This window comes from Eptatretus burgeri, chromosome 5 (assembly GCF_056783735.1).
Source record: "Eptatretus burgeri isolate ZD-2024b chromosome 5, Ebu_testis_v1, whole genome shotgun sequence".
Classification (NCBI taxonomy): domain Eukaryota; kingdom Metazoa; phylum Chordata; class Myxini; order Myxiniformes; family Myxinidae; genus Eptatretus; species Eptatretus burgeri.
In genome coordinates, this window is record NC_140965.1 from 40,007,874 (window position 1) to 40,020,373 (window position 12,500).

A 12,500-nucleotide genomic window follows, 5' to 3' on the forward strand; every position below is an offset into this window, starting at 1 on the left:
AACTTCTCTTCAAAGAGAATGTGTGTGTGTGTGTGTGTGTGTGTGTGTGTGTGTGTGTGTGTGTGTGTGTGTGTGTGTGTGTGTGTGTGTGTGTGTGTGTGTGTGTGTGTGTGTGTGTGTGTGTGTGTGTGTGTGTGTGTGTGTGTTTTACCCTACATTTACATTACAAGGAACTTGGCCGCAGGAGGACACCCGTCAAAGCCTGTGCTGCAATTACCAACCTATGGTTGTTTGTTCCTGCTCTATCCTTTTATATAGCTGAGTGCCAAACAAAAGAGCAACAGTACTCTTTTCTACTCCCTCCCCCCCCCCACCCCTTAGTCTTTGGTATGGCTGGGTCGGGATTCAAACTGCTGACCTCCCAGACTCAGAGCGGACACACTTTTTGGGGGGACACGTCAATATATGAATTTACGCAGATGCTGTTAGAATTTTTTTTTTTTTTTTTAAGCTTGATTTTGAAAAATTGTCATTATTATTATTATTATTTTGTCCAAGCATCCAGTAGTAAAGACTAATCAGAATATCGTTATCTCAATCCATACACACACGCACACTGTTATTCCTTTATCATGACACCACCTGACTACTATGGAAAGATTCAATCAGTAGAGACATGCAGTTGTTGGGATTAATGGAGGAGGGTGCTTTTGACAGGAAGTGGAGAGGGGCCATCGGCCAACCAACCGCCAAATACTGTAAAATTGGCGTTAAATTAGCAGTAATAGTGTAGTCATGCGGTATCATGGCAAAGGAAGTCTTAAAAAATTCCACTACATCACGTGAATAAAAGTAAATTTGTGTAATTTTAAAAATGTAAATGAACTCTTGTGTTGATACAGCTATTCCATCATCTCGTGTGTTGGGGGCTGAAGCGTGCACCCATGGCCCGTCGTACTGGTGCAAAGACCTGGCTACAGCGGTGGAATGCGATGCTGTGAAACACTGCACCCAAACCGTGTGGAATAGCCCTGTCACTGTGAGCTTTGGCCTTTCACTGGGCTTTTGGGGGTGATGATGGGTGGAAACTGATGTAAAAGGATTGGAGTGTGTGGTCTGTTCTAATGCTGAGCAAATGTGTGTTTGTGTGCCTTGCAGGCTGATGGTGCTTGCGATTTGTGCCAGGAAGTCTTCGAGGTCGTGCAAGACTTTGTTACAAGCAATAAAACCGAGGTGACACACCATGCTCTTATTATTTGTTTTTGCAGCCGTTGGTGCATTTGATTTGTCATGGAGGATTTTCACTATCTATATACTGTATTATTAAAACTCATCTTGTATGTACGTATGTATATTCCCGAAATACAGCCAAAACTGTACACGATAGCACAAAAAAATTTGGCCCACATTACTCGCCATTCTCCCGCGGTGTGCAATATCAAGTTTCGTTCAAATCGGGCAACGAAAAAATTATTTAAAAAAATCAATTCCTGATTCAGTCCAGTACTCTTCGGGAGAATTTGATCAATGCAAACAACCTCAGCGGTATAGTTCGCTGGAGCTATCTTTATTTTTTTTTCTTGAAATGATTTGATTTAAAATCTCAAACATTTAGTCTAGACAAAAAAACGATTATTTTTAAGCATAAAATAAACATTGCCATTTTGATCTAATACTTCTGTGTTCATTAATAAATATAATTGTGTTTAGAAGGTTACGCACAATAATTTCTTCGACTTTCTTTTCTCCTTTTTTTTTTTTTTCACATTGACGCTCAATATCAAGTTTCCTTAAACTTGGGCAACGAAAAAAATTATTAAAAAATCAATTCCCGATTCAGTCAAGTACTTTTCGGGATAATTAGATCAATGCAACAACCTCAGTGGTATAGGTTGCTGGAGCTATCTTTTTTTTTTGGAAATGATTTTTTTTATCAACCGCTGTCACAACGGGAACCCAACGGGTTCACGAGTCGTCTAGTATCTTTCTATTTGTCCCAAAATGTGGATCGTGATTAATTGTTTTTCAACTTTTGTAGAAGTTTGGTAAAACGCGGGGCTGTCAAGATGGCTGAGAGCAGTGATTCTCAACCAGGGGTAAATTTACCCCCTGGGGGTAAAAATATACATGGCAGAGGGTAAATATATCATCCCTGAACATTAAAAGTCCCCTGACATGCCAAAGTACTGAAATTTCATTTATATGTGTCCTAGAGTTTTTCATCGTGATTTCAGATCTGACAATATTTTTTTTTTTCACAAAACTCATTCTGTAAAATGTAAAATTAAAAAAACAAACGTCTTCGGGAACGCCCCTAAAAATTCTCCTGAAAGGGGCGTAACCCACATGACGTCACGTACAGTATGTCAAAGGCTGCATGTAAATTACTGGGGTTGGTGGTCTACGTGATTCTATTGGCTTCCTGTGTTTCCACATTTGATTGGTCGACTCGATCGCTTCGTTCATATCTGCTTTAAAAAAATCGAACATTTGGTTTTGAATAATGGATGACATGGACTTTCACTTGTCTAACGACAGTGAGTGTGAGAGAAATGAAGGATTTTGGTCTGAATCACATGGAGAATTGTCGGATAACGTAGTCGCGGGAGGTGAAGTTCAGGCAGCTTTAAATGAAATACGGCCTTACCAGTTCGAGCACGAAGCAGGACAAGCAGAGGAAAATGGCGATGAAATTCCCGGAGTTAATTATGATCGAGAGGACATCGAAGGAAGACTCGGAAGTAACAACTGGTTCGACTAAATCCTCTTCGTAATTCAATAATATAAATTCGACTTGCATACTGCTCGATATCGGAAATATTTTAGTGACGTGACGTGACCAGCGCAGCGCAGCGGACATGTTTCTCCGCGGCAAATTAATCACAAACAAGGCCAGCCCGTGTCATCGGCCGTGTCTCTCCGCGCATAAAACGAAGCAATCTCGCTGTCCGGATACGATGAAAACTTGTGTGCAGAACACACCTTGCGACAGTTGTCGAGAGTAGTCCGATAAATCTGACGTTTTGTTGCATTTTTTTATTTATTTTATTCCTACTGTCGTCATGTAGCACCAGTAGAAAACAATGAAAAAAAAGAGAATAATAAAATAAAGCTACAGCACGTCAGACAGACGACGGATTTATCGGACTAGTCTAGACTCCAGAGATCTCAAGTTGACAAGTAACTTATATTAGCATGCACACAATGTATAAGTCAATGCGTAAGAGTCCCGAGGATATGAGGCCGTGTAATAGGACAGATACATTTGTCTTTCATTGTGTGCAAACATTTTTTTCCCTTTTCTTTTCTTACAGCATTTTGGCTGCTGGTGGTGGTCGTATGGCAGCTTAGCTGCCAGGGTAGCTATCATTTCTTGAAGCGCGACTGTGTCGCTGATGCAGTGCCCCTCTACCAGTACACACACTGGAACTGGTACTCATTTCGCCGACCCCGGAAGGATGACAGGCTGAGTCAACCCCCTGGTGTATTAATTCAGCGGCCGACGGGGCTTGAACTCTGGGACCATAGGATCCCAAGCCGCCACCCTAACCACTGAGCCAACACCAGGCTAGCATTTTGGCTGAATGTTAATGAATAGCATGCCAATGGAAGCAGTACTTTCACTTTAGATGTCCATATTCTCCGACGATTATCATCTTTCGGCAATACATGAAGGCTTACACCATCTTTGCTTGTATTGCTGCATCCTGCTACGATACATCTTGCAGGCATTTTCAAAAGTACGGCTATAACTATTTAAAACTTTCGCGAAACAATCACTGGAATTAAGACGATCACAGAGATTGCACTTACATGTGCAAAATGCATTTGTAGGTACTGTATAAGGCACGCGACATCTCGAGTCGAGTCAATCCACTCTGTGCGAGTTACTGTATGTGACGTCACGCAGAGATTCACTGAAGTCCATTTTTTTAGGGCGGGGCATAGCAAGTTGTGAATAGCTCCAGAAATTATCTAAATATTGCTGTAATTATCCCATTTTTGATTTAAAAAAAAAAAAAACATGGGGAATTTCTTCACGAGGAAGGTCAAGTTAATTTATAAATTACAAGTTTATTTTGCATGTGAGGGGACCTTTTAAGTTGTGATTTTTTTTTTTTTTTTAGCAACTTCAGACAAAATCAATAACTCTTTTAGCGTTGTGATGTGAGACAGACAACACATATTGCATTATAACATACAGACTCAAAAATCAATTTCCCCCCCCCCACCGCAATTTTCCACGAAATACATCAAACCGAGGGGGTAAATGACAGAGGAAGGGTGGAGAATCACTGGCTTCAAGGTATGCACACTCACCTTTAAGCTGTCTAGCTTGGGTTTGAGTAATCCTGACCCAGCTATAAACTGTCATCCTGGTGTTTCACAGGTGAGGTGATTCATCAGTATGTGTGCCGTCCTTCAGATGGACGTTAAACAGGCGTCTCGTCTGTTGGCATTAGTTTGTGGATGTTAAAGATCCCATGGTATCCTTTGTGGAGAGTAGGTGAGTTATCGGCACTACGCCCCTAAGGAGAAGGGGGTACTGCAGGGGTCGGGAACGTTTTTGACTCAGAGAGCCATGAAAGCAAAATATTTGGAAATCAATTTCAGTGAGAGCCATATAATATATTTTAAGACTGAATTAAACTAAATGTGAGTATAATAAGCCTCTGAATTTATTCCTTTAAATAATGTTATAATACTCACCATTAATGGGACTTCTGGTGCTGCATGGATTTGCTGATGGCTTTGTAGTCTGGTTGGTACTTGGTGAGGTTAAGCTTCATGCAAGCGTTGAGGCTTTCATCCATTAGACGTGATCGTAGGTTGGACTTGATGTTTTTAAGATGTGAGAATGACTGCTCACATGCATACGTAGATCCAAACAAGGTCAATACAGCAATACTCACACGCTGCAGTGCGAGGTATGTGACAGGAAGCGCGTTCCAAGTTTTGATAATCAGCTGGTCTTCGGGTTGAAGTTTTTTTCATTTCTGTCCACATGTCCTTGCTCGCCAACTCCGCTTTCTGTCGTGCGATTCTCTCCAAATCTTCATTCAGTGACTTGAACTTATTCACCCACATGTCTGAGGCCTTCAGGTCAGCCACTTCTGCTTCAAAATCTCTGACGGAGACACCAGGAATGTAACTCAGGTCGGCTGTGTTCAGTGAACACTCGTTTGGATGGGTGATGAACTTAAAAAGACGAGTGTGCTCACGAAATTCTCCAAAGCGTGCTTTGAATGACTGTAGGAGACTGGATGTGAAGCCAGCTAACTGGTGGAGATCAAAGTTTTGAGTGGGCTCACTTGCTGTGCATGCATCTTTAAATTGTCTCAGTTTTTCAAAATGTAGTAAACGACCTGTTTCAAGATCCATGATAAAGAGCTCCAGCTTGTTTTCAAAAGCAAACACGGCTTGTTGAAGGGATAACACTGTATTTCCAATGCCTTGCATTTTCACGTTGAGCTGGTTCAGATGTTCAGTCATATCCACGAGATAGTAAAACTTGAGGAGCCACTCAGTTTCGGCTAGCTCAGGATGCTCAATCTCTTTCATTTCAAGGAAAGTCCGGATTTCGTTCAGGCAAGCCGCAAAACGGCGAAGCACCTTCCCTCTTGACAACCAACGCACATTGCTGTGCAAAAGCAGACCGTGATAGTTATTTCCAACTTCATCCAGCAGTGTTTTAAACTGGCGACCATTTAAGGCTCGGGCAACAATAAAGTTGATCACACGAATGACCAGCGACATCACTTCGCCAAGCTGCCCATCACACATCTGAGCACAAAGTGCCTCCTGGTGTAGAATGCAATGGAAACTTAGGATGGGTCTATTTTCATGTTCACGGAGAAGCGCCACAAATCCTTTGTTTTTCCCCACCATACACGGAGCACCATCAGTACACACTGAGATAAGTTTATCCAGAGGTAGATTTTTTTCTTGAGCGAACTCCATGAAAGACTTGAATAAATACTCACCTCTTGTGGACCCTTTTATTGGCAGAACAGCAAGACTTTCTTCGCGCAGTGTATCACCAGCAGCATATCTTGCAATCATACTGAACTGTGACAAATTGCTTACGTCTGTTGACTCATCCAAAGCCAGGGAAAAGAACGGCGCTGTATTTATGTCCTTCACTTGCGTTTCCTCCACTTGGTTTGCCATCATGATGGTACGATCATGAACAGTTCTTGCCGACAGAGGCATGTCTTGTATCCGTTTGATTATCTTGTCTTTGTTCGGAAGATCATCAAAAAGTTCATTGGCTACATCCAGCATGAACGTTTTAGCATACTCGCCATCTGTGAATGGTTTTCCGTTCCTCACTATTGCTAAAGATCCAGCAAAGCTAGCGGATTATAGTCACCTTGCCGGGTCCATACGCGGAGTTGCTGCTGGCTGGCTTGCACCCTGCTCAGTAGCTCTTGGCGCGCTTTCTTTCTGCTGTCTCCCGCAGGGTATTTTGATGCAAAGGTAGCATGGCGTGTGTCGAAGTGCCGCTTTATATTCGACCGTTTCATTGATGCAATTTTGTCATTGCAAATTAGACACACCGCAGAACTTGCTCTCTCCACAAAGGCGAATTCTTCGGCCCATTCGTCCTGAAATGTACGATACTCCTCATCTTTTTTTCTTTTCGCCATCTTCTTCGTCGAAGGGTAAAGGCCCGGTCACACCTTGACGTTTTAGCCAGCGATTGCAACGTATTAAAATGTATGTAAAACGCTGGCTTACGTTGAACTTTTGATGTTTTTTTTTTAAAGATTCGGACGTATTCATAGCGACTTGGTCTTATGTATAACGCATTGGTAACGGACACAGAACGTTTCGTTGTGTTATAGATAACTTATACCAACGAATGCTGAACCTGTTGTCGGCCGACACAACCGATGCCCAACGATAGTCTAACTTAGGCATAGCGCGTCGCACGCATTGCCGACGATGTCGTGACGTAGCCCATTAAAAGGCTGATGCACAACGATTCAAATCATAACTGCCGTAGAAATGGAAGTGACAACATCGCGGTCACACCTTGGCGATCTTGCCAGCGTATGCCGACCTAAGAAAAATGTGTCTAAAACGTTGGGGCACGTCAAATACGGTATGAGTAAGTTTGGTATACGTGAGTAGAACACTAAAGTACGCTATCATACGTCGTAGTAAGTAGAGTACGTCAAGAAATTTTAAACATGTTCAAAATTTTACGACGTACTCGGCGTATGACACACGTTCCGCATGCGATGGGGATAAGTTTTACACACGATATGCGGACGCTTACACACGTCCACAAAGGCTACTTATAAGCTACTCATAAGTCGAAACACGTCGCGGTAATGTCTTTTTTTTTACGCGAAACTTATTTCTAACTTATGTTTGACGTGCTTTGAACCAATTCTTTACGTAGTCCCAACACACATCGACGTATGTAGACGTATTCCAATGACTTCTTCCGGTCGACAAAAAAAAATAAATGAACGTGTTTCTAACTTACAACTGCCATATAAAGACGTGTTCCCAGCAGTTTTGGGAATTGGTATATAAAAATGCTGCTCATAAAAGGGAACCCAACAGTGTTTTCGAGTCCTTTTTGAGTCGATGTCCATGTCAGCAGTAACAGTATCAGTATCAGTATTAGTATTAGTAGTAGTTTGTTCATGTTGGCAGTAGTAGGTGAGTGTGAGGGGGAGGGTGTGGGTTATGATGGATCGTCCTTGCGTTTAACGATTTAACGATTTAAATGAGAAACTCAACGATTTAAATGGCTGCATCTCCACTATTGAAAGTAGACGCTTGCGCTCAACAATTGGATTTTTTTTACACTCAACGACTTTTAAACGGTACCACTCAGCTATTTTCATTGTTTACAATGAACGATTTAAATTGCTGTCACTCGCCTTTGTTTTTTGACGCTGGCGCTCGGAAATTTTAATCGTTTCTATTGAACGTGCTAAATCGCTCAAACCCCACTCTTGAAAGTAGACGCTTGCGCTCAAAAATTGGATTTTTTTTACACTCAACGACTTTTAAACGGTACCACTCAACTATTTTCATTGTTTACAATGAACGATTTAAATTGCTGTCACTCGCCTTTGTTTTTTGACGCTGGGGTTTAGAAATTTGAAGCGTTTCTTCTGAACGTGTTAAAACGCTCAAGCTCGACTATTTTAAATAGACGCTGCCGATGGACAATTGGAATTATAGCCAAGCTAGACATCGAAGTGTGAACATCCTCGTCATGCCGAAGAAAAGTTTGAAGAATGCTGCAAATAAGTGTCCTGGCCGTGGCCGTGGACGCTGATGCAAGGACGATCCATTATACCGACGTCTTTCAGCCTATGAGTAACTTAAAAGTAACGTCTGTCTGTGTGGCAATGATCGCGTAACGTGCCAACAACACGTTAATCATAGGTTAGAAATAAGTTTCGGGTACGCTAAACATTACCTCAGCGTGTCTCAACTTATGATTAACTTACAAGTAGCATGTGTTGACGTCTGTCAACGATCGCAGACCGTGCATACAACTTGTGGCCAGCGTAGCGGAACGTGTGAGTCATACGCTGGCATACGTCGTGAAATTTCAAGCATGAAAAAATTTGAGGACAACCAAAAAGTACAACGTTTAAAGCCAACGTACAACGACGTATGCCAGTGTTTTTCAGCGTGCTCTCAATGTTATCAAAACTTACCCATAACGTATTCAACGTGTGCCAGCGTTTTAGAAAAAAAATTCAAAAATCGGCATACGTTGGCTAAAACGTCAAGGTGTGACCGGGCCTTTAGCTTTGAGCAAATGAGAGAGAGGGAGATGTTGACCCAACTGAGGCTTAGCAAATAGTGAGTCTGGCTGGCCTGCGCACGGGCTTATATACTCGAGAGGTGCGGCGCGGCCGGCCGACTCTGGGATGCTGTCGCTTCAGCGGTGGCGCGTGATTGGTCAAGATGAATTCTGCTACGCGTCTCGGCGGCGGCACGTCATTGGAGGAACCGAAATCATTAGTCGCCTCGGCCGCATGACTGGACGAAACAAAAACCGCTTCAGCCAATTCGGAGGCGTTTTTTCTTCTCTCCTTCTGCAAAGTTCAGCCCTGCATGTGAATGAAGCAAGACACCATTCAAACTATAGGTAAAGCTTCCGCAAGAAATATTGGGCTTTCAAAATTTCAAACTCCAATTTTATCTGCGAGCCAGATGCAATCATGAAAAGAGCCACACCTGGCTCGCGAGCCACACGTTCCCGACCCCTGGGGTACTGCATCAGCGGTACTGCCATGCCCCCCAGACAATGATGCAACCAGCAGTGTTGTGCTGTTTATGATGGAGAGAGGTAAAATGGGATGTTGGAGAATAGACAGGATAGGGTCGTGAGTTTTTTGTAAACTACAGCAATAATTTTGAAGAACAAAAAACACTCTGCTCCCCATGTCAAATCGTTGAAAATGTCTTGCTATTGGTCATCAATATATTGATGTAAGTTGGGGTGCGCAAGCCTCTCGTTGTTGATTAGGTTGGGTGTGTGACCACGACAAATTGATTAGATTTTGGGAAAGATCCGAATCCGGATTCGACGACTAAAATTTTTAAAGTGATTCTTCACCATTGAGAGATAGGGCTAAAAACAATATATAGCATGATATCTCAAAAATGTATTTGGCCCGAATATGTTCTCGTGGATCAGGCATTACGGGCGGAGGAATGCACTCGACCGAGTGCCCTTCTAGTTAATTTTTGTGTAGAGGTGGTGGGCCGCGTTTCGGAGGCGGAAACGCTTGAAGCCAGCCATGTTTTGTGGCTAATGCTGTGCTGTTTGGTACCATTTAACAAATATTTGCATTTTAATGCCCTTTCAACCTTATGTTCTAGTGTGATCCACTGTGTTTCTCCACAATAACAACCTAATAACTCGTGATCCAAAGTGCATTGAGTCACTTGCCACAGTTAGCATTGCTGCATCGAGTTCCACACTCGCTGAATCCACTTCGTAATCGAAATTACATCATGTCTCTGCAATAAAATGCTTTATAATCATGTGGCTAAATGTATGGGAAGCATTGGAGTTTCCAAGCTCGCACCTACAGTGCTTTGTTTTATTTTCTTGTTTGAAATCTAATATCCTAACTGTATGGTACAAGATCATGATAATGTGGTACTGAATTTAAGGTGGGTGGTAATGTTATGAATGATTGATTTTATAGAGTTTAAACACCTGCTTCAGTGCTGTGCATGCTGTTTATGAAAGTTGCTAGAATGGTTTTTCAGATTTGTGCTAAAAATGAACTTTGAAACAAAATGCAAAGGGCCCTCACCTTCATGAACAACAAAAGTTATCGTGTAGAAGTAAATGACGCGTGTATCCTTGCACAGTGTAAAACTATCATCTCTCATGAGGGGAAAAAGAGCCAGTCAGTCATAAACCCCATTCTGTAAACTTTTATCTTTCTCACGATATTCTGTCTCTCTGCCTCTCACTGCCTCTCTCTGTCTGTCTCTGTCTCTGTCTCTGTCTCTCTCTCTCTCTCTCTCTCTCTCTCTCTCTCTCTCTCTCTCTCTCTCTCTCTCTCTCTCTCTCTCTCTCTCTCTCTCTCTCTCTCTCTCTCTCTCTCTCTCTCTCTCTCTCTCTCTCTCTCTCTCTCTCTCTCTCTCTCTCTCTCTCTCTCTCTCTCTCTCTCTCTCTCTCTCTCTCTCTCTCTCTCTCTCTCTCTCTCTCTCTCTCTCTCTCTCTCTCTCTCTCTCTCTCTCTCTCTCTCTCTCTCTCTCTCTCTCTCTCTCTCTCTCTCTCTCTCTCTCTCTCTCTCTCTCTCTCTCTCTCTCTCTCTCTCTCTCTCTCTCTCTCTCTCTCTCTCTCTCTCTCTCTCTCTCTCTCTCTGTCTGTCTCTGTCTCTGTCTCTGTCTCTCTCTCTCTCTCTCGCCTGCAGGAACCCTTGTACTTTTTTTGCAGCAGGTGCAGTTTTCATTTCTCAAGACTTTGTTGATGTGAAATGCCACCCCAGCTTTGGAATTTCCACTTCTAAGTTGTAGTTCTCATTTCTTTTTTGGTGTATGACAAAAAATCTCATACCTAGTTCTGCTTGTTTACAACACTCTGTAGTGGTTAAAATGGCACACCTTGTCCTTGGAGTATGCCACGTTTGTTAAATATCCAAGAACCCTTCTTTGTTTTGTTTTTAATTTACAAGTACAGTGTTTCACCCCCCCCCCCCTTCGATAAAAGTGATTGTGGCTCCCCATAATGCAACTGTTGATCAGGCTGGAAGGGAAAACAGGGTTCAGTTTTGCATCTGCTCAGTAAGCAAAAAATGAATCTTTAATTTAATACGATGAAATAATCTGCATTATTGTTCTTCTGCCAGTACCACTGCATTTATTTATTCTTTTTAATTGTGCTGTCATTTGTGCATTTCCTCCTTTGAGTGCTTTGTTTTTGTTTGCAGAGCATTGTGCGTCAGTACCTCTTTCAAATGTGCCGCATGCTGCCTGGCAAGGGTCTATCAGCTCAGTGTGATGATCTTGTTAAAACCTATCTGCCACTCATCATGAACATGCTCAAAGAGCAGTTGGTATGTCTTTTGTATCAAAACTTGCATCTCATTCCTTGTGCATGAAGAAATGTGTTTGAGTATCGGTGTAATTATGGCTTTAACAAGTTTGGTCATCTGATCAAGATTGGGTTTGTTTTTTAAAGACTTCAATAAAACATCAAAAAAGATTGTTGCTTACAGCTGTAACAAACAGAAATAAAAGTTGCTTGAGTGCAACACAGCAATGATGGGCCAAATTACCTCCTTTCCATTTTGGGTCGTACAGGATTGTGCGACCACTCATTGCATTCAGTGTCGTCCCACAAAGACTCTGGACCCTTTGTGTGTGTTAATTTTCATTCTGCATACAGAATGTAAATATTTAAATGCAGATGCTTCGATTCCTGACGGTGTATTGGCCTTCAAATAGGAAGCATGGAGGCACAAACCCAGCTCTGCCCGTCTCCCCGTCGAGGGGGGCACTGGACGTAGGACGTTCGATTGGCCAAAGTGCCATTATTTCATGTTTTTACATCAATTAAATGAGTAATTTAATTTTTTTTATGACGTTGACCTTCCGCATGTTAAAATAATGTGGGATAGCAAATTCCAGGGAAATTGGCCCAGATGTTTGGAAATGTATAAATAACAGACTTGCTGAATCTATAATATACAAGTTGGGTCACCCGATCAAGATCGGGTTATTTAGACTTTCGTAAAATCTCAAAGATTTATGTTTAAAGCTGGAGTAAAAATTAATGTGGGAGTCCACCACCGCAATGATGGGCCAAATGGCCTCATTTCCTCATAAGTGGGCTCCCCACCCTTGCAGGGTGTGGGGAGGGGGGGGGAGGAGAGTCGAGTGTTGACCTGACCCTGGGTACCCCCAGCAGGTTTGCAAAACTTGGTGGAGATTGACGCAGCTTTTCTGTTCTCTGATTTTCAGACCAACACATAGAGAATTTTGTTGGGATGCCAGGGGGAGGGGTGGGTATGGAGAAGGGTGGATTTTCAGTGGGATTTTCATGCTCATGACCT

General features: G+C 42.5%; 1 protein-coding gene across 1 annotated transcript in view; it reads left to right on the top strand.

The window, feature by feature from the left end:
• LOC147026288 (prosaposin-like) overlaps positions 1 to 12,500 on the top strand; it is a 75,902-nt gene that overhangs the window by 597 nt on the left and 62,805 nt on the right. Inside the window, exons 2-4 of the mRNA XM_085881554.1 lie at positions 843 to 979; positions 1,099 to 1,173; positions 11,376 to 11,501. Of these exons, the coding sequence (XP_085737680.1) occupies positions 843 to 979; positions 1,099 to 1,173; positions 11,376 to 11,501 (338 nt within the window). The remainder of the gene's footprint in view (positions 1 to 842; positions 980 to 1,098; positions 1,174 to 11,375; positions 11,502 to 12,500) is intronic.